This window comes from Camponotus floridanus, unplaced genomic scaffold (assembly GCF_003227725.1).
Source record: "Camponotus floridanus strain SB8 unplaced genomic scaffold, Cflo_v7.5 scaffold201, whole genome shotgun sequence".
Taxonomy (NCBI): domain Eukaryota; kingdom Metazoa; phylum Arthropoda; class Insecta; order Hymenoptera; family Formicidae; genus Camponotus; species Camponotus floridanus.
Window position 1 is genome coordinate 148,651 of NW_020229328.1, and position 27,741 is coordinate 176,391.

The 27,741-nt window shown below is 35.0% G+C and overlaps 1 protein-coding gene across 1 annotated transcript in view; it reads right to left on the bottom strand.

Annotated features, from left to right (window-relative positions):
* Window positions 1–487: 487 nt before the first annotated feature.
* The window catches only part of LOC105251600 (homeobox protein B-H2), a 37,865-nt gene continuing 10,611 nt past the window's right edge, over window positions 488–27,741 (bottom strand). The window contains exons 2-3 of the mRNA XM_011258533.3: window positions 20,011–20,230; window positions 488–4,249 (exon numbers count right to left, since the gene is read on the bottom strand). Coding sequence (XP_011256835.1) covers window positions 3,361–4,249; window positions 20,011–20,230 — 1,109 coding nt within the window. The 3' untranslated portion in view covers window positions 488–3,360. The remainder of the gene's footprint in view (window positions 4,250–20,010; window positions 20,231–27,741) is intronic.

Sequence of the window (27,741 nt, forward strand, 5' to 3'; positions counted from 1 at the left end):
CATGCGATATAGGAGTATAAATACTAACAAAAACTTTGCGAGTCGAATAATTGCACATTTAGTGTTTCATTAAAAAAAAAACAGATTTTAAATCATACAATTATTATGCTTGAGGAGCTTTAAAGAAAGAGATAAAGTGAATCGAGTTATTAATCTGCTAAAATTATTCTCATATACTTTTTCCTCTTCAGGCAATGCAGTTTTACGGTAGTAATCACACACAACATGAACGTTTATCATGTTTATCAAGAGCTCTAGAGTCTCGAATCGTTACAATATGTATCATCGCGTGAAAATTTTCTGAGTGCGGTTCGTCAATCTGATCTTGTCTTTTATGCATAAGATTGCAAATCGATCGTTAAACGAAGAGATCCTTTCGTGACTAAAGTAATTTCGAGTTTGGCAATCATTTGTAGGGTTTTGGGGTGATGAGAAAGACTTTGAAGGAAAGACGCACCAGCCATTAAATTCAGTATAATATATTTTCCATATAATAATTCTCGCTATACAGACATTATTTTACAAAGCATGATTTATATATACTATATTTATGTATACTTTAAGTACTTTATGCTGCATTACTTAACTACTAGACGCGCCGTGCGATTCTCGACGACGCATCTCGTATTTTCGTACGACGATATTTTATCTCGCATACAGCCTAATTTTATACATTTATAATACTGGTATGTCTTTATTGAACGCGCTGCTTCATCGAAACGTCATCGAAGCGCGCTTTTTACCAGGACCGGAGCGCTACGAGATAACAGAAAGAACGACATCTCGAAAACATGCCTCGCGTTCTACTACATCTATTAAAATCTGAAAAATACTTTGAAATATCTCGTACCTCTCATACCTTGGCTCGCGACCTTTCTACTTGCATCTGCGATTCATCTTTTTTCTTTATATTTACAGCCCGTACTCTCTCTCTCTCTCTCTCTCTCTCTCTCTCTCTCTCTCTCTCTCTCTCTCTTTCTTTCGCGTATAGATCGTACTTCAGTATTTTATTTACAAAACAGAATGGCGCAATTCACTCTCGTTAATCCAAAGTTGCAGAATCGCCTACATCAGACGAACTAATTCGATATTTTTTGTGTATAAAAAATTAAATTTTCCCACTCATTAAGAAATACTTGACGACTCGATCCTAACATCTTGGAATCCCTGATCAATTTAATCGAATCAATGAAAATTGCCACGCTTTAAAAATAGTTTGTTTCTCAGAGTTCTTGTTGCGTGTGAGGTTGCGTTTTAGTCCAGTTTTAACAAACTAGTTTCCTTGCAGCACAATTCTAGCAATTTTCAGCACGAGATTCGAAATAGATCTAAGGAGGATCCGCTTCGTACAATTGTTTCTTCACGGAGAAAACACGTAATTTTCATCTGACGTAAATGTCGCATCGTCATTGTCGTTTATATCCCTGCGAACCGCATATTATGTGCGTGCCGTTTAATGACAGCAGGGGAGTCTATTGAGTCTCTTTTGCACATGTTACGCAAAATGTCAATTTTATTACGCTCGCAACTCGATCGACACTCGTACAAAATATCGGCCTTCTCTTCCCGAGATCTACTCCCGTAAAAATCTCCCCCTCTCTCTCTTTTTTTCTCTTGTCCACGTCGCTTACAAATCATCGGTCGGCGGTCGTGCAATTTTCGGAACCGTCACTCTCGCATCTCATCGTCTCGTCGATATTAATTAACCGGGCCCCGGTTCCCCGCCTCGTTCCGGAGGAGGAACGGCGACCAAAATGCCGGTTTCGCTTCGCCGACATAAGAACGCCGATTATTTGAATAGTTGAGATGTCCTCCCCCTCCCGCTCCTTCGCGTTTTGCCGCCCCCTCCCTGTCCCGTTTTTTTGTCGTTTACGGCGATCGAGTGTAATTTCATGTCATTTTAGATTTCTTCCCCCGCGGCCAGGTCCCCTCTAATGTCATATTAATTGTAGATTCGCGTTCGACCGCGATTGGCCCGTTTCCTGGCGCGACCATAACCGTCCTCGATGGCATGAAACCATCCAATGAAACCAATCCGGCTTTCTCTGTAACCTAGGTATTTAATTCTACGTTTTGCGATAACGGCACATTGGGATCAAATATATACCTAATAAATTTGAAGAGCCGAATTTTGTCCCGATCAGTTTCTTTCCAGGTGAATAAGTTCTTTTATTCTTGCAGATGCGAGAATTTAGAAAAGATTTAACTTAAAATTATAAAATTATCAAACAATTGGGCAGACTTTTTAGCGAAATGATTTGATATATATTATATAGCTCGTATACTAAACTCCTTAACAATATTTCGTAAGGAAGCTTTAACAGTAACGCACTGATGTTTGAAACATGCGTGTAATTATCACGAGACGAGGACACGTAACTTAATTATGATTTTAAAGAGAACAATTTACAATAAAATCAATCAATGTATTTCTCTTTCCGAATTAAATAATAATTATCACAGTATAATCAACGATAATTGTGTGATCAAAATATAAAACACGTAAACATAAATAATTTCACTTTATAAAAGTATTGGAAAATAAATATATCCCCCACTTCCGACAATTGTATATTCCATATGGAGGAATAAAATAATGAACAAATATATAATGAATGAGGATAATGAGTCTTTATTTGTTCGGAGGATAGCATTTCGGGACTTTCGCTCGTTTTACACGCTGATCGTGTACATTGATATTGAAAAAAAAATTGTTTTTCACAAAAAACTCGCCATTCACTGAACGCTCAAACCACGAAGTTCGGTTAACCGCACGATATTTCCTGTTCGCTCTCATTATCTACAAAATCCCGGACGTCCCGTGCCATGTCACTTCCTGTTCTACCTCACGAAATAATTGGCCGCCGTGTGTTTCGTTTGCATCAATTTGACTTGAAGATTTTGGCGAATCCAGAGATCATTTTCGGATGTTGCCTCCTTCAAATTTGAAAATGATTGCGATAATATAATGTCGAATAATTTTTATACATGATCTCTCTTTTCTCCCTCGAAGCTTAGTGCCTTAATTATATCTTGACAGAAAGCCTTTCTCTAAACAATCTTGTTATGTTGGCTGCATTCGATTGTAATTCATGATACCTGCGCGATTTCAATAGCTAAATACTAAAAAGTCATTTTTTTCAAATTCTTTTGTAGATTTTATTAGCTGTTTAAATCACCAAATTACGTACATCTCTCAATAGCTCTTCAATTCTTCTCACTGGGTGACTTTCAGAATTTTGTAGGGAAATTATGTAACTTCATTTTCTAGTTATTCCCTAAGATACATTCGTCCTCTTTCCCATTGCCGACATGCAGCATTCTTGCCTTATCATTGTCGATATCAGGGATCTCCATGTCCTAGATATCGTGTATGCTCTCATCATCGCTGTCGGCCCTCACGCTCCGAGGACTGTCCTCTCTCGGAACGGGCGATCTATCTTGGCTCTGACTTCTGTCTCGCTGTCGCGTCCGATTTATACCTTCTCTTCCGTCCATCTCCGGACTATCTCGATAATAGTTATTCAGATTCGATAAATTTGAACCGGTCGCGAGAGGGCCGAGCGGATTGCTGGGACCCGCCTGAATCATGGCGGGGGGATAAGCTCTGGTATCTTTTCTTAGAGGTGATCTGTCCCTAACAGATTCTGGACTCTTGCTCCTCTCTTGCTTCCTCGACCTGTCCACGTTTTCTCTAGCTTCCACTAGTTCCTCTGGGCTGCCCCTATAGTAGTTGTTCATGTTGGGGAGACTGGACGTTGCCGTGAGCGTGCTGAGAGGATTGCTGGGACCTGCCTGCATCATCGACAGCGGATACAATCTTGCTTGTTTTCTGGGCGGCGATCGGTCTCTCGACTCCGGGCTTTTACTTCTATCCCTCTTTCTCGTCGACTCCCGGCCGTCAACTATCTCCGGGCTATCCCTATAATAGTTGCTAAGGGACGACAGGCTAGAGCTTGCTGTCAAAGAGCCAAGGGGATTGCTCGGCCCAGCGAGGATCATTGTGGGCGGATACAAGCGATAAGGGAGTGGTTTTTGCAGAGTCGCCGCCGCCGACGCTTGCTGATAGAAGAATCCGTTCGCGGGTAATGTGTGCGCACTAGGAGCGTACTGCCAGTAACGTCCTGCTGTGGGATGCGCGGGGATGGTCGCAGCGCCGCTGCCGTACAATTGCTGGAAAGCAGCGACGGCGAAATTGTTCTCAGCCATGATCTCGAAGCCCACAATCGTTTGTCGCTTCCATTTCGTTCTGAAAATATAAAGGAAGCGGATGGATAAATGACAACAATCGGCGTGAAACGATTGTTTTACGATTTGTTTGTATGGAAAGATCTAAGTTCTTGAGTAAGGTTCGTATTAGAAGATTTCCTTAAGATATAGACGTATAATTTCTCTATTATAATTATTTAAAAATGAATTATAAAAGATCGAATAATTTATAAACGTTAAAAAAATAAATTGCCTGATAATTTATTTATTATAATTATACATTGAGAAAAATTGTTTGATTGTACCAACGAGACTATATGATTGAAGGCATTTTGGTTAAATCAAACAAGAATTTCTAGTTATCATGATAAGACTCGATTTTTTATAACTAGAACGTTTAATAGATTTTACTATAAGGATTTGGTTAGTATTTTTTCTGGTAGTTAGTATTTTCTCTCTTAACTTTACTCGTATTCAATATTTGCCGTGAGATGTCTATAAAGAACTAGTATTAACATTAAATCCAAACTATATTTTTTTTCTCTTACGAGCAGTAGTGCCAGAAAGAGGACGCCATCACTGTTTATCAGTTTAATTTCTAATAAACTGAATTTAAAATAATTTATTCAATAATCTCAATTGAATTTATGCAATAATCGTGTTGGAATTCAGAATATTAAACAAACATTTGAGATTAGATGGAAAAAATTTTAAACGACTTGGTGCTGGTGAGTTTAGTATTATTAACCAGAAAATTTGATAAATTTAACAGAAAGAAATTAATCAGATTCATCTGGTAATTCCTACAAGAATTCTGGTTCGTCCATTTTCCAACAAACATACTGATTGAATCTACCATAATTCTAATTAATGCAACTAGATTTTTTTCTCAGTGTATATATTTCATGTTGATTAGAATATACCATTTATCTTTCGATAATGACCGATTATTCAAAATATTTGCACATCGGACCAAGCGATCGATGTTATTCTCATGACATATAATATCGACAAAATAGATCTAAAGTTTGACTAATGTCAAACCCGGCAAGCTCGTGCGAGATATTACGATAAGAAGGCTTGATCGCCGGAAACACGTGCGAGCATAGCGTAGTTCCACGGTACTTTTCCAGATTCTAACGGTCAACGATAAGATCCGTTCCAAGTATTTGTTCGTATAGCGCGAGGTTGCTGCATAAGGATCGAGTGAACTTTCGAGGCCACCACCTAAAGCAATCACGGGCTTTCTGCAATTTCTCCCCGCGACCAGGCATACCCGCCCTCTTCGTCCTCCACATCCATATATGTAAATCTCGATCTGGGACAATTACGCTAAAACGGGGTGGCGTGCCGCCAAGTGGTTACGTTGGCCACACTACCGGGAGCTTATTATACTAACAAATAGCCCGTGGAGTTTCAGTGCCTAATCATCGCGTATCATGGCATGCACGCACACAAACACATTAATACATACATATATTTGTGCCTGTGAACGTAAAAGCGCCCTTAGACGCGCGCGAGACAGAGATATATCAACAGGCCGGGGGTTGAACGCGATGGAACACGAAGGGAGACACGAGGCAAAATTTCTGAAGGCCATGGCATTAACTAAACCATTACTGCTCGTAATGCTGCGAATTATACCGCGAAAATCACGATACTTTCCACAAAATCGAGGCGCGAGTTACAATCGATCGTCTAACACTGTGCAGTGAAAAAGATTATGCCCAACGGAACCTTTAAATGGCGTGCATGAAACGTAAGCAGTTGAAGAACGTATTAAGAGAAGAACGTAACGTTTGTGCGGTGGAAAATATGAGACGAAAAGAGAAAGATATAAAAAATAAATATAAAAATAGTGTACAAGATCATGCGGTAATTATGCACTTTACGGACCTCACCGATTTCAATGATCTTCACATGTTAGCAAGCTCATTCTCCTGAGTAAGTATCAAAAGGTTTTAAGTGTCGCTTATTTTATATTATTATATTATTATATTTATTAAAAAGTTATTAACGAAAAAATTTCTGATTTAAAACTAAAATTTGGTTTGAGATGAACCTTGCTTAAAATTTGGTTTAAATCAGAATAGGTTTGGGTTAGGTTATATTATCCGGAAATGGAGCCCCCCCGTAGGGGGAGTGGAGCATACTGTATCCACGCATGTACATTTCCTTGATTCTTAAAACGTACATAATGTTTAAAAATTGTACATAATTCGTCAAATTTTTTTCGTTAATAACTTTTTAATAAATAGTGAGCGATACTTAAAACCTTTTGATACTTACTCAGGAGAGTGAGCTTGACAACATATGTCATGCAATTACTGTTTGAGAATAGATAACTATAATTTGTAAAATTAAATTTAAAAAAATTTTTTTGAAAAAAATAAATAAATAAAATTAAAATAAATGAAAATTGCCAAAAATATTATAATCGAAAAAATCATGTTTGTAAATATCTTTTAAAATCATGATAAAATTTAGATGAAACACATTTAAAAAATATTTTTTTGATATTGACAAATTTTTAGGAAAGAAAATTTTAGGGAAGAAAATTTTTTTAGGGAAGAAAAATATTAAAATTTCGAATTGCATAAATGTATATTATTAAACTCTTGTATAACCTTCGTATAAAATCAAAAACGTTATGAATTTTTTTGATAAATATGATATGAGTACGCGTGCTCACGCGATTAGGGGAACACCTCGCCCTTTATAAGAGAGAAATATATTAAAACCCTGCATCGCGAGCGGCTTAATTCAAAATACGGTGGATAAGACAGAGAAAAATGTACGTAAAGAGAAAACGACTGTGAAGGGCTATTATATTACATGAGCCAATCTGCCATAACGTTCATGAATAATATCAAGAAAATTACAACCCTTCCGTGGCAGTGAGGCGTGAATTACATCCGACATTTTTGCTCGATAAGTGCAAGTGTAGTTTTTGCACTCCTCCATCCTCTCTTCTCGCTCTAGCATCACTCTACAAAAAAAAAATATGTGTATGTTCCTCTTGTATGTTCGTTTCTCTTAGCTCGATTAATTCAGCCGTAATTACAAATGTGTTACCGCAACAACGTGATTCTTGATGAATGAAACGAAGCTCTTTGAATATTTGTAAACGGTTTCCGCTATCTAGTTGTATCTAAATGTCTCCATTTGAATTAAAAATGCAAAAAAGTTGCCAAAATTATCGATATTTAGTTAAAGAAAAAAAGATGATATAATGGTATTGCGATAATTGCTGAAAAACTTGATTAAAATAATTAGCATTTCTTCCAAATTCTTTAAGAATTAATCAATAATTATTGGAACTTTATTTTCTGAATGTCACAATATTTATCGACATATCGCCCATGAGATCTTCGCGCTTTTATTCGTGATAATAAATCAAACTGTTTCCCACCCGTGCCTCGATAAAAATTCGACAATTTGCGCTAACGAAATTCGGGCGATAATTAACGGGCGCAGCCAGTGTATACATTTGTTTTACATTTTTTTTGTTAAAACCGCGGCTGCAATAAAAAATGAAAAAGCCGTATCTTCGAAATGCAGTCGCGAATGTTACAGGGTAATAGCCACGGAGGGAGGGTGGAGTGCGGGGTGCACTTGGTTATAGTAATTAATAATCAGGAGATCCGCGCCTGGCAAAGGACAAAGCGATTCTAACGGATATGCAACTCGCACGGAAAATTCGACAATTAATATATTTCGTGGGGTCGCAAACCTACCTTTCTACCTCTCTCCCCCTCTTTTTCTCCCGATTCTGCACTGAGTGCGAATGTAGGCCACACAATCTTTCTCTCTCTTTCTTCTTTCCCTCAATATAGTTCCTGTTCGCCCTTTTGTGACGGGTTGCGATAGGGGAGGTTGCAGTAAAATCGTTCATGAATTTTAAACAGGCACCTCTCTGAATCGAGCCACGATCATTTCTCATTTTTCTGCCGACATGTCGGAGGTGTAAGAAGGACGAGCGTGTCCAAGCGCGAGATTCAAAGAGAGAAAGGGAGAGAGAGAGAGAGAGGAAGGAGGGAGGGAGAAAGAAAGAAAATGTGTGTAACAATACAGACAGCACCGAGAGCCGCTCGTGCGATTATATGATGAGTAATGTTTTTTAATTCTCCCACTTTTGGCTGGGGTTGTCCGGCGATTTTCGAGTGCAGCCACTCTAAAACACCCTTAATTGCCTGTTGGCTTTTTATGATTATCTGCTAGAGGCAAAGGGGTCGGAAGTAACGGGCGTCGGGCAGGGGAGCTGCCAGGGAACAAACGGGGAAGAAAAAAGGAGAGCGAAGAAGAGTCATTGATTTATCTTCTTGAGGTGCTCGAGGGTGCTGCTTGATCTCGCTCGACTTAAACGGAAAGAGAATGAAGAGAGGGTTGAAAATAGGGAAAGAGAGAGAAAGAGAGAAAAAAAGAAAGAGAGCAGCAAAGAAGTATAATGATTGCTTCCATCGCATTTTTAATGATGGTGCAATTCTTCGGATCGTGGTGGAAAAAGTTCCCTTCCTTCCGGTGACAAACTCCTGCGAATCGATTGCCTTGTCCCGAATAACGCCTTTCCTCGATCGTCATCATCGAGTGTCAAAGTGACATGTTGCTTGAAAATCTTGGGGTGACTTATGCGACACGAAAGATGTGGAACACGTCAAGGCACTAATCGACTCGAAAATTGCTCTTATGATGATTCATGCAGTTTATTATTATTTTCTCAACACTTTCTGTAACTTCTTTTATATACACACTCATTTTAATATTTAATAATTATATATTATATATACATTTTTTAATATTCAATAATTGAAAAACGAAAAGGACAACTGTTAATAACAAGTATTGTTTTTCATTAAACGTTATACAAAATTTTCCACAAATAAAAAGATAGTCATCTACATACCATAAAAGAAAATAATTCTATATAATATTAATCGTATAATATTGATGTAGTTATTTTTACTTTTCATTTTCGCTTGTAAAAATTAAATCCTTACTATCATTCGATTATTTATTGGCATTTCTCAAGCAGGTAACGAGGAAAATAAAACGATTATCGAGTCGAAGAACGATTCAGCAAAGACGAATATCAGAAACGTCCAGCTGGAACAGTCGGAGGCAAAAAAATGGCACGTTGGTAAGAAGAAGAGGGCGAAACTAAGGGGAGAGTTAATGCATTTATAATGGTGGTTGGGTCTGTTGGTTGCTTTTGCGGTTACATGCCCGTGCGATACTAATGTGCCGAAGCCGTTGACTCGCTTTGTAATAATAGGCGACAACGAAACCAAAAGAAAAAAAGAAAGAGAGAGAGAGAGAGAGAGAGAGAGAGAGAGAGAAAGGGTAACATATTTTCAAATTATTATTCACTTCAATGATTACGAGACACATGTTTCACAATTGGTATGTTACTTAGCTTGTATGTCACTTTATGAAAAATCGCAGATGACAATTTTTATTATAATTACTAATATGGTTATTTTGTAATTTTTTTATACATGAATTCTGTGAGATATTTATATAATATTATATAATATATATGATATTTATATATATAATATTTATGTAATATTTTATATTTATATAATATTATATTTTTATATAATAATGAATTTTCTAATTAATAAATTGTTATTGCTTCTATTTTTTCATCTTTTTTATATTCAGCACTCATTATGTTAAGATAAAGTATAAAAATCTTCTCGTGATTGCAACTTAATTATCTTTGTAAATTAGTTACAAAGAAAAGTTCAAGAAATTTAATTTTCAAAAACATTTTACTAATATCGCACTTTTATTATTTCCTTTTTTTTTCTTTTACATAAAATATTTTCATTATATCAAAAATACTGAATAAATAGATTGCACGATCCGATTAACTCGATAAAAAGCATGAAGAATCGCGTTTTCGCGACAAAAAATTATCGAAAAACAAACGACCTCATTTGAAATGAGAACGCGCGCGTTAATTAAACCGCGGTTGAGCGTATCCTACGGGATAAAAGAGTTAATCAGGTGATTATATATCGCCAGGTAGGCGAGAGAGGGATCGACAAAACGCGCATGCAAATACATCGTTACCGAAGGGGTGGTACAGCCTGACTGTTGTTATCGCGCGCCACCCGATTAGCCCCGTTTTTCTAGCAGGTATTTCATGAAATCCCGCATGGCACGAAATGGTATTGCTACGCGTGACGCAAGAACGCGATCGAAACGAGCGCATTCGACACAAGTATCCGCGAAATCAAGGCGACCCGTTATGAAGCGGTTTACCGGAGGCGTGGGAAGCCCGCTCTTCCGGTGGCGGCGCAGAAACACAGAGAACTCTTGAAGAGAGAAAAACAGAGAAAGAAAGAGAGAGAGACAAACGAATTCTCTCACGATCGCAACGTATATGTATGTAACGCACCGGTGAAATATCACCACATCACATCATGTCATTCGATTGTCGTCGTATGAGAGTATTGATTAGGATGTTTGGATCCATATCTTATTAAAAAATTCCCTGAAAATCCTAGATTTTTGTTCAAAATTCCATGCAAGGAAATTATTTTAATGATTTTTAGTGCAACTTTCTTATAATAAAGTTTTTTTTATTGTTTATTGTTTTTTATTGTATGCTTTTCCTTCATGAAAAACAGAGTTAGTTAAGTTTTAAGTAAGGAAAAAACATAACTAATTGTAAGTGTGCTTTCGTAAGATAAACATTTTTCACTTGCATCATTTATCACTAAAAATTATAATAAAGAATATATATTCATATATCAATATTTTTTTTATTAAAACATTGAATGTATATAAATAAAGATAGATATTTATAATGTATTTTAAACATATAATTGACAACTGTACTTATCGATTGGTTTGTAACTATTTATATACGAGAAAAATGATCAAAGAGAAAATTTTTAAAAAGTTCTCTGAGTTTTAAAAAGATTCCATGATAATCTCCTAATTTTCTTAAGCGCAAAAGAAATCCAGATTCCATGTTTTCTCAAGGGCATCCTGTTTGTCGAAGACGCTCGACTCGAGTCTGACATTGATCGTTTCTTTATTTCTTTTTAAATTCTCCATTGCGCGTGTCAACATATATGAAAAAACGAATCGAGATAGATATTTGCAATACCTTGATTGCCCGTGTATGAGTTAACAGTAATGTGTGTTCGCGTTTTTGCGTCAGATTTATCGCTCGTATATATTATCATTAATCTTGAAGCGGGGCTGTCGCCCGAGTGTAAAACGCGAATAATTCTTCTCTTTCATTTTCAGAATTTCAGTTCGCGCAGCTTTATCACGGGGACACGTTACGTTGTCATTAGTCATTCGCGGCGCATTTCGGCGCCGTTATCCCGTTATAGATAATCCTGCATTTGCATTCTTCGCGGACGCGAGTTATCGTTTCTTCCTGGCTACAGTAAAATACCGCTGTGCGCATTTACGATGTAATACTTGATGGTATATAACGAGCATAAAACCGTGTGAAGGATTCAACCTCTCATCCATCCACGCCGAGGTCCACTTGCTTCTCGTCTCGGCATAGTTTAAATTGCGCTCCGAGGATCTTTCAGAACCGAGTAAAATCTCACGGGATGAGACAACTGCGTCGCGTGCGACCTAATTTTTTCATGCTTTTTTTAAGGTATCGGAGCAATTGCGATTTCGAGACTCGTGTTGCTCGTTAAATAAATCATCGATTCTTAAATCTATATTTACAGTCTTATATCTACAATGTAATTTCAAGCTCAAATGAGTTTCTTTCTATCTCTCGTTAGCTTAACACGTGTTGGCTGATGATGTGGTGAAAAGATCGAGCAATGAATCTATCATTGCAAATTTACGAGTTTACTATTAAATACGAACCTTTGTCAGCGCGAAAATATTCTATCATTTTTTCAGTATTCCCCATTTTTTTATATATTTTTTTCACGACCCATCTGTTAACTGCAACGAATTACGCGACAACGCGGGAAACACGAACGATGGAGACGCACGGTAATAATCTCAACAAAAAAAAATGCGAGCCACCGCATAATAGTACTCTAAAATTACGAATCACGTTCCGAGGGCAGGATCCACTCTCCCGCGAGACTTGCAAAAGATGAAACAACGTATACACGGGGATAATGCCATATAAGCACACATATGCGTGTAAAAAGACGAACAATGACGTAAAAGCAAACTAGCCACCAACTAATATTACACTTTTTCCTCGACCTTTTCGTAAATTATCTCGAAAACGCAAAAAAGTTGGTTCAAAAAGTCTTTTTTGCACGTCATGTCCTCGATTTACAATCCTAAATTTTATCTCTTTAACATCGCTTCAATTATACGTCAGATTAAAAACGAATGGTTTACTTTGTTTTCCTTAAATAATTATATTTATCAAATCATTTATTAAATATTATTCTCAATATTATAATCCCAAATTTTATCTTCAATGTCTCTTTAATTATTATACACATTGAATTACATGTCAGACTAAAAACAAATTATTTAATTTGTCTCTTTTGTAAAATTAAATAATTATTTATCAAATCGTATTTTTTTTAAGAAATAAGGTTAATCTTTATAAGAAAAATTTAAAAATTTACATTATACAAATTGTATTATAGCAAATAATAAATATTTGTTAAGGATGTTTTGTATGTACAATCTAAGCAAAAAGTAGTGAAAATCAATATTGACGAATATATCCACTTTTGGTGTATTTTGAGTAAGAAATTATGTGGAATATTACAATTTGATCTTAGCTACAGTGCAGAGATGTTTTTTTTAAATATTTATTGCGTTTTTACTGAAATATTCCGAATTTTGTGAATCGAAATGATTAACTTTTGGCAGAGAATTTCTCCTTGACAGATACATGACTAATTTGATTGAATTATATTTAATATTTTTTTAACCAGTTAGTACTTGTATAATATTATTTGACCAATTATTTCTTCTGTATCTAAACTTTTGCAAATTTTAAACAAATTCTGAATATTATTTCCATGTGTTTTTATCATTTGAATCGACGTGGTTATACGTTTCCCATAAGAACACATGTTAATTCGGTGCAAATTAAAATCCTTATAGCTTGTGAACGCTTTAGTGAATCGATTTAAAAATTGTATTGAAGATTCTAAACATATGTAAGGACATTCTGTACAATTTTCATTAAATTTTCAATATTTTGAAAATAGATACAAAACATCCTTAAGAAGCAATATATTGTAGATGATAAAACAACATTAAATGTGTTTAGATCGTACTTTTTGCTAATTATTACAAGATAGCAGTAATAAGCATCCGCTGCTAATTTTTTGCGGAGGATCCAGAATAGGTCGCGCGTCCGAGCGAATAAAATTCGACGTGTGTTACGAATGTGCAAGCGTGCCGAGTCTCGTTGGTATTTGTTATTAAAATGCACTTTCTGCGGGCTGAGATAACCACTCCGGTATTAAAGATCGAAAGGCACGCACGCTTCGTCAACGTTAGCGTGTACTTACCACGGTTCACTTATGGCCGAAGCGTAATTAGCCGATAAGTAGAAGCGATTTGCCGCGAATAACGTAACGAGTCCTAATGACTTCTAAACAACCCAACGACCGTGTGTGTTCCAGGCATACGTCGTGGAAAAACGAGGGGAGTGTAATTGTTGGAAAAGCACTTTGCAGGCAAATCGCTGCGCGTTTAGCTTCCCAGCGTCAATTTTCATGGAAAGTTTTGCGCGGAAAAACATTGCGGTCGATTACATCGTCGTAATTAATGTGCGATGAGTGTGTATTCGGGGGATGTCTACTCAAATCTTGTGAAAAGAATTTCCTGAATCCGTTGAGTTTTAGATACTTTTGTTCAAAATTTCAGGTAAAGAGAATATTTTAAAGATTTTTTTACAACTTTCTAAAATAAATTTTTTAAATATATGCATGTTCGAATTTGTACTTATAAAGAAAAATCACAGAGTCACTTAAACTTCAAGTGCTAGATTTGTAAACGTACTGCAAAATTGAATAGTTTTATAGTAAAGATAAACATTTTTCAATTTGCATAACATTTTTATTTTTTTTATTAAAAGTTATAACGAAAAAAATATGTACTGTACATTCAATATTTCGATAAGATATTGAATAAATATAAACAGAGATAGACATATATTTTAAACACACACATAATTCACGACTCGAGTTATCGGATTGCCGATTGTATACAATATAATAGCAAAATTATCAAAGAAAGATTTCTTTTTTAATTCATTAATTTAAGGTTCCATGAAAATAATTTTCTCAAGTGCAAAAAAATTCCTGAGAATTTCAAATTTTATATGTTTTTCCAGAGAGTAGACATCCTGGTGTTTACATATGTACAATCGTATTCAGGTGACTCACTGCTGAGATGACTGAGATCAGCTAATGGAAATAAACATAACGTTTTTAAACCATTCATCTTGTATATGTGTATTTAAATAAATACATGAGATTTTTCAAGCAAATTGATTTTTACAAGGTTTGATAAAAAAATCTGATTTCTCTTAAAGAGAGAATTTATTCATAAGGCGAAAAAATGAAGACATCGCGCGTTAGTTATTTAGATACATTGAGCATAATTAATGTATAATTGATGACGCACGCGCGGGTTGATCAATGGTTAAATAAGATGGTTGTAAGAATGTTATAAAAAAATATAGAAAAGAATACTCATTAGAGATAAATCTATACATTTTCAAGGAGATTACTGTAATAATTGCCAATTACGACATCTATGAATTATCCATCACAGAATACCTCTATCTACATTTATCTTCTCCCTCTCTCTCTCTCTCTTTTTCTCTCTCTCTTAGAAGCAAGTTGATGCTGTCTGGCAAACTCAAAATTAAAATAAAAAATTGGTTGAAATAATAACAATTAAAAAATCCGGAAAATTATCATGTCAATATCTTACATCATCTCTCGGTTATTATTTCGAAAAACTCGCCACAGATCGAGTCACAAATTTGAAAAATCCGTCAAATTCGAAGAAGAAAAGTGTAAGAATTGATTCGATGTAGCTCTAAATATTACGATACATCGAAGAGACTTGAGCTTCTGTTTTCAAGCGTGCGATTCGAGAAAAAGGGAGCAGAGGCTCTCTCTCCCGTCGACCTGGCGCCCGTCGAGGTGTGGCCGGCGCCTCCGCGAAGAAGCGCCAAGTCACAATCGGGACGATGCGACGAACAGCAAAACTTTAAGCGGGCACTTAAGAAGCCGCCTGTCAGTCAGGAGCGTCACTAATTTTCCCGGCCTTTTTGTCGAGTGCGCCCTCCACCCCCCTCTTCGCCCTCTTATTCTCTCGCGTCCTTTCGCGCGGGCACACGTGCCCGCTTCGGATATCCGTCATTTTCGTCCTTATTAATTAAGCGCGGCTGAATCAACATAGAGATAATTAATTAACACTATGTCCTCGGGCTCGATTTCATGAGTCCAAAAAGGTAGGTAGAATTTTAAAAGCCGAAGCACGTTAATCATATTGATCCGATTGTAATTTATATTATTTCTCGCATGATGTAAGGTAGTATAAGAATTTATTGTTTAAATTGTTTTTTGTTCCTTCCTCATTCGCACACATGTACATGACTGAAAGTCTGTTATAAAAATTTTTCAAATTTGTGCGAGAACTAATTCATTTTGAAGCGACAAAATTGTGCGCGAAAATTGTTTCCGTTTTTTTTTCCAAACTAGTTTTACAATAATCGATCGATATTATAACAGCTCGCTCAACGTTTCAGAGATTCGAGACACGTATAAACACAATGATACACAGTTATTTCTTCCTTTAGATACAATGACACATACAAGCATAAGCTAGATTAATGAGAAACATACAGGGTATTTCGGTAAGGGTGGGCAGGTAAAAATAACTTTAATAAAATTCTATAATATGTTTTCCTATAACGCATCTTTTATCAACATCATTTTATTATCTCATTATTTACTTTCTATCAAATATACTTTTCTCGAAAACAGTTTTGACGAAATGAAAAAAGGAGCACTTTTTTTTAAGAAAAAGGATAGAAAATTTAAAAACATGATAATTATGCATAAAAGGGGCCTTCTTTCCGATTTCTAATTTTCTGTGCGAAGTCAGATATATTACACACTTCAGACACGGGTTGGATTAGGTTATAACTTCCGAAAGTGAAGCCGAAAGTTATTAAATATAACATATTTAAAAATAAAGCAAATCGGAGAAGAGGCCCCTTTTATGTATAATTACCAAAAACATATTTAAAAATAAAAAAACTTATTAGTTCCAAAGTTTCGTAAATTAGAAAGCTTGTAAATCCATCATGCTATATTTTTTAAAGATTTTTACATAAAAAAAAAATAATTATTACAAATTATTAAAATCTACAGAATAATAAAAAAATTATTTAAGAAAAATATTTTTCAAATTTTAACTTGAGACAAATATTCGATATAGATACGTAGATTGGAGAAAAAAATTTTATTGGAATTTACGAGATTATTTTCTATCTGCTCCTCATGGTCTTTGAAAGATTGCTCATCTTTACCGAACACTCTGTATATACATATGTATATAGGATGTTTCTTGATAAGTGCGAAAAATTTTAGGAGATGATTCTTTGTCGAAAATTAAGAGATTTTTCATATAAACATACTCCTACATCTCTCTCTGTGAAGTTACACTCCTCCAAAAATGGGAGTAAAAATTAAGTTTTATTTTTTTCTCAAATTTGGAATAAGTTAAAGAAATGAAATTAGGTGGATATTTTCTACTAAAAAGGTTATTTATTAATATTTTGTTCAACTTCCCGTTTTGTTATAAGAGGATGAAACTAGCAACTCCTATACAATTTTTTATTCGAACTTCTTAATGTTTATATGAAAAATTTTATTCTCTTAATTTTAGAATAATTTTAGAATAATTAAAACTTTTTAATGTTTATATGAAAAATTTTTATTCTCTTAATTTTCAACAAAAAATCATCTAATTATCCTAAAATTTTTCGCACTTATTAAGAAATACCCTGTATATAAAACAATAATTCGCGCGCTTTAAAGCGTTCAGAAATCTTTTAGTCCCTGTTGTCCATTATCTACGCCGAGTCAACATAATGAGCTAACAAACTGGACTGTAGAAATAAATAGTCGTAACGATTACAACATATATAGCCGAGCGAGGCTGCCGTGTCATGATATGGGAAACGAGGCGTCTTTAAAAAAAAGTCGTAAATAGCGCACAATTACGCTTGAAAAATTGAACAACCACCGAAATGCAGGTACATAGTAGTCTTTTTTTTCAACGAACGGCGCAACGCTTGGCAGCGCTCGCTGCCTGTCATTACGCCATTCGCTCTCCACCGGTAATTGACAGTCTAATGACACAGTCTAGAGAGTCTGCCGCTCGCCTCGTCTTTTCGTACATCACGATCGTACGGGGATTCTCATTAATGATTCGCCTTCTTTGTGCACGATCGGCCGCTTGTCTAAGTTAAACGGCCGCCGGCAGAAAATCGCCAAGTCATGACTTGTGGGTGTTCCCTTGCTAATCATCGCGCGTTCGACGAGAGAACAGCGATAATTAGTATATAGCGAAATTAATGAAGCGAAGATTTTGCACATCGAAATCAAAATTGAAACTTCAAATGGCGAGTGAGAATTTTAGTCGAGAGTCTCATTAGATTAGTCATAAGAGGAAAGAAAACGCACGAAGGTGTGGAACGTTTAAACTTTTTTATATTATTTAAAAAAGTTTTACTATTTTTATAAAGGAAAAATAACGCAAAACTATTCTTATTTTTAATTTATGAATAAAACAGTAAAAAAATTGCATGCTATAAGAGATTTAAATAATGCAGGATAAGTATCAAAATGCGTGCATCCTGTATTATTTGTTCCTGAAAGGGAAACTCTTCCCCTAAATAGTAAATCTATTCTGCGCGCGATTTTAATTTAGTAAATTTCCGACGCGCGATTGATAGAAATCCGATCAACAGGACACACTTGATGATTAAATTGTGGAAGGAGGTAGATAGATGAAAAATCAGAAGCACGAAACTACTACAGGCGCCAGTGGATGACTTTACAAAATCGCATTTACAAAGGATGCCGCGGAGGATTTGGAAATCGACTCCAACAGCGTAATCTTGCTTTTGTAAAGGAACCGACGACGGATTTAAAGCGCTAACGCAATGAACCATTGGTACCATATACAAAATGGCATTTCCAATACTTTCAGGTCAAATTCTATCTCTTTTTTTTAATATCAATATATTTCAATAAGTTTTAATAAATTTGACAAAATGATCTATTATGTCAAATTTACATATTTATTTGAACAATAATTCTTTTTGATAACATAAACAAATCCAGACAATGAAAATAAATCACGTACATTTATATATTTTCTAGTTTCTGTTTAAAAATTTTTTAAAGATTATTTTTAAATATTTATTGAAATATGTTATATAATTTTTAATTACACAATGTATTCTCTTTTTTAGATAGAAATCTATTATAACTAATATTATTTTTAGTTTAGATAATGTATATAAAGTGTTTCAGTAAAAAAGACAAAAAATCGTAGAGATAATAAATAAAAATAATTTTATAAGTTTCTATAAAATTTTCTTCTATGTATCTCTACCGAAATATTATTGTTTTTAAAGTTAAAATGTGAGAAATATTTTTCTTAAATAACTTTTATATCTTTGCAGATTTTAATAATTTGTAATAATTATTTTTACGTAGAGATCTTTCAAATATAACATGATAGATTTCTCGATACTACGTCACAGAACCAAGAACGGATCATCTATAAGCTTTCTAATTCTAATTTATAAAACTTTGAAGCAGGTAAGTTTCTTTTATTTTTAAATATCTCTTGTTTTTAAATTCTTTAGAACGTTTCTTAGAACGTTCTTTAGAACTTTTTTTTAGAAACATCTTTTTTCTGAGAAAAGGTACTTTTTTTTATTTCATGAAAACTTATTTTCGAGAAAATCACATGTGATTGACAGAAATTAAATGATGATAAATGCAGTTTAGGAAAAATTTATAGAAACTTATTTTTAACTTATATACATACATGTATATATTCTAAGTTGCAAACCCAGTAATAGAGGCGCATGAATTTCGAAATGTTTGCTCGAGTTTTGGCCGACGATCCTCGCGTTTAACCACGTAAACAACGCCTTTGTTGACCGCCGCGATTTCCATTTACGAATTCGACACGCGCCGGCACAAAGGACCGCGCCGCCATGCTTCCGAGACCGGAGGATCGTGATGCAGAGTTTTCTATCCGATATTCAACGATGTAATGCGAAGGGTCGATCGATCGTCATGCTTTGTCTCTTTAAAGTCTCTCAAACTTTTAACGGTTATTCAAATTTTTTTATGCGTGCGCAACCTCAATTGCGTGGAAAGGCAATAATTATCTTCCAATAAAAATCTTAATATATTATCTATTTTTAATGCGAAATTGCATAAAAAAATTGAGCGCAATATTGAATATTTCTTTTCGAATTTTCTTCCTTGAAAGGAAATCTTGTTCGTTCTTTTCATCACTTGTTCGCTCCTTTGATCGTTTATTTGCTCTTTTAATACGATAAAAATTTCAAAAATTTAATAGTATATATATATATATATTTTTCGTAATTGATTGTATTGTGCCAACTTAAAATTTTTAAGAATATATTGCACGCGCACGTCATATTGTGATCGTTCATGGCGACCACAAAATTAATTATTGTCCGCATATGTCACGCTTCGTGTCTTATTTTTGGAAATTAGTAACGGCGCCTCTTCTTCGTGTTTCGCTTACCTTCTGTTTTGGTACCATGTTTTCACTTGCGTGTCCGTCAGCTGCAGTTTCGCCGCCAACTCCATTCTGTCTTGCACGCTTAGGTACTTTTGCCGCTCGAAACTCTTCTCGAGAGTTTGAAGTTGGTGATCCGTGAATGCCGTGCGCGCTTTACGTTGCTTCTTACTTTGTGCGGAGCCCAGAGAACTCGAGGAGCTTTTAGGATCATCCTCTTTCCCGCCTGAAATTGCAAAACTGTTGATATTGAATGTCTTCTCGCTTTTCTCCGTCTCATCGCACGCGATTTACAATTAGCTATAAAATTAGAAGAAAAGGCAACTATTTTAAATCATTGGCAAAAATTATATAAATATACGAAATTTAATAATTATTATTTTATTTTTTTATCTAATTTCAAGTAACTTTAAATTTTAATTAATTTTTTATTTAATATTTACACCGAAATCTTGAATTTCGGTATTCATATATCACGGAGATGAGTACTGGTGCAATCGTTTTGCCAAAAAGATCGCTATAAAGAATTGTCGGCCTGTCATCGGGCCTAGGAAAAGGCTATAAAAGGCCGAGTGGCTTTTGTTTTCGCGGAGGGTAGAATCGATGCGCGTGGATTATACGTTGTGATCGTTTTTGCTTGCATGGCGATTGCAGTTGCCTCTCTATCGACGAAAGAGAAAGAGAGGAGGGAGGAGAAAGAAAGAGAGAGAGAGAGAGTAAGAGAGAGAGAAAGAGAGAGAGGAGAGAGAGGAGGAGAGAGAGAGAGACAGTAAGAGAGAGAGCAAGAGAGAGGAGGGTGGAGAGAGAGAGAAAATGATCCTTTTGTTCTCGGTTCGACTCTCCGCGCAGCCGAGAGCCGATTGGCTGATATCGCGGATTGGACCACGCAGTCGCGTTGAGACGCCGCAAATTATTCCCCCGATACATAGCCGTATCCGGAAAGAGACAGAGAGAAGGAGAGGGGGATATAGGATTCCCTGAGGAAACCGATTACACCACTAGGATACGAGTCACGCTCACACGCGGCATACAATCGCCCGCTCGTTCTCATTTCACCCCTCTCAAACTTCATCACACCCCATCACCCCTGTTCTTGTCATAGAAGGATAGTGGGGAACACGTGATTTTCCATTTTACGCATCATTTTGATGAAGCGGAAAATTAAGGATCGTTATTAGAGACCAATGAGTAATATATGCAACAATAATGCGGTGAGAAGAACGTGTTATGAAAAACTTGATTACCTTCAGAAATGATCGCGACCCTTAATCAAAGCAATAAAAAAATATAACGTAACTTAAACATCAAGAACAACTTGTAAATTATGCATTACAGGAAAATGTTACATACAAAAGTTGCATGATTGCGAAAGAATTATTACATGGTATATTGTTTGTGAATGGGAGTATTTTAGGGAATTAAAGATCAATTTCGTGTCTCTTAGAAATTAAAAGTGCCTCGTATATTTATTGTAATGCAAGAATACACAGAGAAAAGTGTATACTGTATTCAAGTAAATATTATTTATTTTAAGTATATCATAAGTTTGTATATTTTATCCGCAAATATATCATAAGTTCACCACAAGAATTAAATTTAATTGAATATATTCTGAATTTTAGTAAGTGCAGTATTTTAGTCAAGAATATTAAATTAAAATAAAAATTTAGTTTGTTTATTATACATAAAATAAGTTTGATTTTTCTTTAATACAACTTTATAATATTCTTGAAGAGAAAATAAATTCTTCTTTTGTGTACATGATACTGAGATTTTCTAATACCTGTGATGAGTATATTTTAAGACTATTATCAAGAATATATTCTTTGTTGAAGAAAATTATTACTTAAAAAAAGAAAAATAAACCGAGTAATCGCTTTTCTTGACAGTGGAATGATATTTTTCTCTGTGTATGCAAGCTTTTTGATCGTCAATGTATAATGATCATGATATTTTTACACTTAATTCTCCTACAAATATGGCATTTCATAGAGATATAATTTTCAAGTCGTAAGCATTTCGAATATTTAGTTTAGATATAAAAAGAGAATGTTTCAAACATTTTTCTCTTTTTAAATATAGAAATGCTTCGTAAGATAGACTGTCCAATCCTGCTCGAAATTTATCCCGCAACAGGAGGGTGTGTCTTGTCGCGAGTAAATCGAGCAACCTCCTAAGAAGTCTCGATCAGAAAACCATCAAGACTTAATCTCCCGAGGGAACGGAGGTCCGTACAGGCTTCTGAAAGTATCTAAAGGCCCGTTGTCGCGAGCTCATCGATTGGAACGGTCGTGGATGTCGCGGGAGAAGCATTCTGCTCGAGGTGGGAGAAAACCCGGGGGTGTGTGAGATACACATAGCCAGGGAATAATATAGAACCGGAAGAAAGGCGACGAGAGCGAGAGAGAGAGCGAGAGGTCGGGAAGATAGAAAGCTCATGGATTGAGTTAACCCGGACGAAAGCGCGGCTCTTAGCCCCCGTTTGATCGGCCAAATTCGCTCGAACGGGTCCAGAGGTTGCTGCGCCATGTTGGCTAACACGGCGCGCGCGCACCCAATTCCCCCGTTTCCCTTTCTCCTCTCTCCCCCTCTTTCCCTGCTTCCGGAAATTCGAACAAGGAATCTCGTTCTGACACCGCATCGGCATCGCAGCTCAACTCCCGAGACTCGTCCGCGAAAGCGGTGGAGGAAAGGGGTGGTTTGCGAGAAGGAAAGCAAAAGGGAAAAAAGGAGAGGAGGGAAAAGAGTGGAACGGTGGAAACGGAGGTTGGAAAACTAAATTTACTATGTGATATACTTAGAGCCCAGGGCGGAAGAGAGAAGGGGGGGATCCCTCCGACCGACCGATCGAACAGTTCTCTACTTTTGAAAGACACTTCTAAGACGTTAGACGGAACTTTTCTTTCCCCCGCTCGATCCTCGTGAACCATGCTACCTGTACTTCGCGTAGCGAAAGTCGAAAACCATCCGCGAGAAATCCATCTCTTTTTCTTCGCACTATGTTCTGCGCGTGGCACGTAATCCCGGAGCGGGGCTTATCTATGTTTGTCTCTTACGAGCGTGTTCACGCGCCACTCTTTACCCCGCGTTTTCACTTTGATGCGAAATGGCGACGCCCACGGTGATCAGCTTTGCGCAAAGTGGTTTCCATTCCGGAGTTGAAGTCACGATCCTGTGTTTTGATCCTTGCGCATTATACAGAGTGTCTCAACACTCATAATGAATCTTTCAAAGACAGATTCCTGGGATCATCTGGAGACGATTTTTCCGCAACGAAAATGTCGAGGCACTAATAATTTTCGAATTATAAGTAATTGGAAGTAAGGGGTTTTTCGTAAACTAAGCTTTGTAGAAATAAAATATTAATAAAACCACATTCTTCGATTAATTTTAAATAAAGTTTACTTTAGTTGAATTTTAATTTAAGGCTTAATTGCAAAGATATATGATGACAAAAATCGGGAACATGTAAAAAATGATGGCCTTCATCGACATTTTCGCTGATGAAAAATCGTCTCCAAATGATCCCAGGAATCTGTCTTTGAAAAATTCATTAGGAGTTTTGAGACATCCTGTATATCAACGTTTCAGAAAAGGAATTAAAATATTACGTATATCAGTCTCGAAGTGCCTCGAAATTAACTGTAAAGTATGGTAAAAGCAATAATTTGTGGAAATGTGTATCGCAAAATATTCGCAAATAATACGTCACGAGTAATTAACCTTCCGCCCAGATTTTCAGACATATTTTAGTTTATATATTATTTTATAAAGTTTATACAAGAATAAAAAAAAAACAGATGTGTCATATGTACATATTACACAGAATTAGAATAAAAATGCCGTTAATTACAATATTTTCTTATAATTATTATATATAAACAGTATTTTTTTAAGAAAATAATAATTTAAGAATATAATAAAATTAAAATTTTTAGTATTAAAGAGATTTATTCTGAAATATTTATAAAAGAAATTTTGTCAGGAGACACTCATTAATCTATCCATATACTATTATTTTATAAAAAGATCATACAAAAAATTATGAAAAACAGATATGTCATGTATATGCACAGAATTAGAATAATAATAAAATAAAGACACATTACTTTTCATTTTTTTTATTATTATAATTAGTAGCATTCTTTAAAAAAAAAATTAATTTTAAAATATAATAAATTAAAATTTAATATAAAAAAATATTCCGAGATATCTATACAAGAAATTTTGCGACGGAAATCAAAATTGATTTAAAATCTATCATAAATGTACGACTGCCGCAACTATATGTTTGAGGATTAAGAGAAAATTTAATGCTATTCGTCTAGGAAGTAAAAATTAGAAAGTGTGAAATTGGAAGAAATTCTTCCAAGTCATTTAGTAATTTATTTTTTAACATTGCTATTCATTTAGTAATTCATTGTTATTCTACTCGATTTTGCAATTCAATGATTCTCTTTATCACGATTCATATTTTTTTCTGCAACAATAATTTTTTCCACCTTCTGTCTTTATCTCTTTTAACGTTATAAATTCCACATTATTTATTATGGTTTATAGCTATAAAATCAACTATTTATTGATACTTTCAATATTATTCAGATGTTTATCAATATCATTAATGCAGCATTATTATGCATGGGTTCATCGGCATAAACCTTTGCCGATGTAAATTGCAATTCATGATGAAATGCATCATACGTTCAAATCGTGCGCCTATAATCGCTTAAACAAAAGTTTGAAATGAATTTGTTTTACAAAATAGGCAGAGCAGTCCACTTGAATACATCTACTCGGTAGATTTTTTTCTCTCACAAATAATTTTTCTCTCCGAAATTTCGATAAAAAAAAAGTTCTCAAAATATACTTTCAAGAAAGTTAGCGAGGAGATAATTTATCTGGATGTTAAAGAAACTTGAATAGCTTCTTTTTGACATTTGAAATCAGGTAGGTCATAGGTTTTTCTTGTATCTCCCTAATTTTCGTCAATAATTAGATAATTACCGGGTTTATAGCTTCGTCTGCGTGATTATAAAATACTTTTAAATTATAAATACTTTTAAATTATAACTTTTTAGCTTTCTTTATCTTTAATTCATAAAGTCAATTTTTAAATATCTTTTTATTTATACACATTAATTATGAGTTGTTGATAATTTCTTCTTCTTTGTCCTAGATTTCAGTATCGATTCCAAAAATTTCTAAGCATATTTTGAATAATTTCGAAAATTTTGATGCGTAAAACACATAATAAAGATAATTTTTATTTTTTCCATAACGAAAAAACAATTAATATGCATTTTTTATAATGTATTTTCCCATACTTATGGCATCGAGATTATAATTAACGTTTTCGAGTCTTAATCTTTCAGGTGAAAAATTAATCTTTTAAACACGCGTTTTCCCGTTCTTATTTTTACGTAAATGACATTAACGCTAAAGTGTATCTCCATAAGTCACGATGATAAGGATTTCGTTTCTATTGTCCAGGGGGCAAAATGTATTTTAAAAGTAAGCTCGCAACGGATACGTCGCATATACGCGCCAGTGAAAATCATGACGTGTTCTCAAGTCGTATTACGTCGTATTAAGGAGAAAGAACGAGGGAGAAAAACAGAGGAAGAGGGAGGAAATGAGTGAAGAGGAAGGGACGACTTGCGTGCTGCAAGCATCGCCGCGGTACAATGTATGGCACATAAAAGTGAGATTAACAGGATGTTTATCGAGCAATTATGCGCCGCTGCAATTAGTGCCAGCATGTTGCCGTCGTCCACGTCGCGGTCAAATCGTTCACGTCATTAATGGTAATAGTCTCTGCAATATTGTGGGATTTATTATATAAACGAAAGGTCCGCAAATTTTAATGGAATAATCAAATTCAAATAAAACATTAAATCTTGAAAAAATTATTTGAAAAAATTGCATTTGTTTTTCTTATAACTTTCAAATCTAAATAATATGTAACCAAATTGAAACTAATAATATACATGTGTTTCACATAATTTAAAGTATTCTGTTCGAAACTTGACATCGTACAAAACAAAATAGGGTTTTGAAAAAAGAAAAGGTTGATTTTAATAAATTTTAATTAAGATCATTTAGCAAAGTTATATATATGAAAAATTATAACCAAAAATTGAATAGTTTACGAGATTAATACAAAGAAAACATATAATGTTTTGGGGAAAAAAATATGAATTTTTAAATAGTTACATATTTTTTTAGAGCAGCGAATGGCTGAAGTCGCAAAATGATTGCCTGCCATATTAAAGAATCTCGTGTCCAAGTTACGATACAGCATGAATATTTTCTGCGATATCGCTACCCCTTTCCTTTGGCCACCTCCTTTACTATTACTACATATTTTAAAAAATCCTTAATTAATGATGCACATTTTTATCAAATTCGATATACAACATATCGAAAGCAATGGCTTTTATTTTTAATAAATATTCGAGTGATTATTGACGATAGATGTCTCGCGTAAGCGTAATTTGTAGATTCATAGATTTTCTTTCACAAGGGAACTATATCATAATTGAATGCAACTTCCCAAGCAATCGCGCTCTTCGATATTGTTACTGGGCCAAGGACTGTATGCAAAACTCGCAGACACTGCGACGAAGGATGCGGAAAGTGCAGCACTAGTAGCTGCAGCTAAAGAGGAAGAATCAACCGGATGGATCGTAAAAATGAGAATAATAAAACTTTCGCGAAACGTTGCCTCTCGCACTTTATGATCTTGCTAGATGAGAATGGGAAAGAGAGGGAGCAGGAAAAAGCCCGGAGTTTCCATTGTGTGTTGCGCGATTTTATTTGCTTATTGTTTTATTTCACGCCGAGTACGTCGCGTAAGTAATTTGCGGAAGAGAGTTAAGAAGCTGCACATTTACATTTTTATATATGAAATTTTTATTAATACATAAGAGAAATATAAACGTGAATTATACGATGATATCTTGATACATGAATTATGTAATTATTAAAAAAAAATGGAAAGAGACGAATTGAAACAAACATAAAGATGCATGTATTTTCTATTTCTTAATTATAGAATTAATGAGCTCCTAACAATGCTTTCTTTTTCAAATATTCATCGTGACAATCCCTAAAATTACCTTATATCGTACACACAAATAATTTTTTACTAATAATAAAAAATATTTCTCAGGTATAGATCTACAATATACATTATGCAAAAGTTTTATTCATATTGTATAATCTCTAATTTCCTCAAACAATAAAATTATTTGTTTCAATAAACAATATCGGATTCTTATATTGCATCTATCTTTTATACGAGTTAAAATTAAATTTGGCAGCAAAATTAGTGCTAAAGTTTTGAGGGTATTTTTCTATAAAAAACATTTAGGGAAGCTGCTGTGGAATTTTGCTTACAAATGCGAGTCACACCTCTTCGCTTGGCCCCGTGTCGTACGGGATGTTCTCTTACCATCACCACCTACAACCCCTCGTATCGTATACAAAGGCGGTGGCCCTCGACGGGGCAGAATCTGACCCTCTTCTGTATTGTGTTACCGCGTCGCCACCTTTGGGGGAGAAAACACTAGGGATAATGTTATGGGGGCAACGTTTTATTGCCTGCCCACTCTATTTGCAACGATCCCACGGGGGACAAACTGTCGGCGAGAATTTTAAAAACAAACTTACGGGATTGAACCAAATTAGTATCCCATACATTGCATAATCGACTTTTAATATTGTATTCTTTAAAAC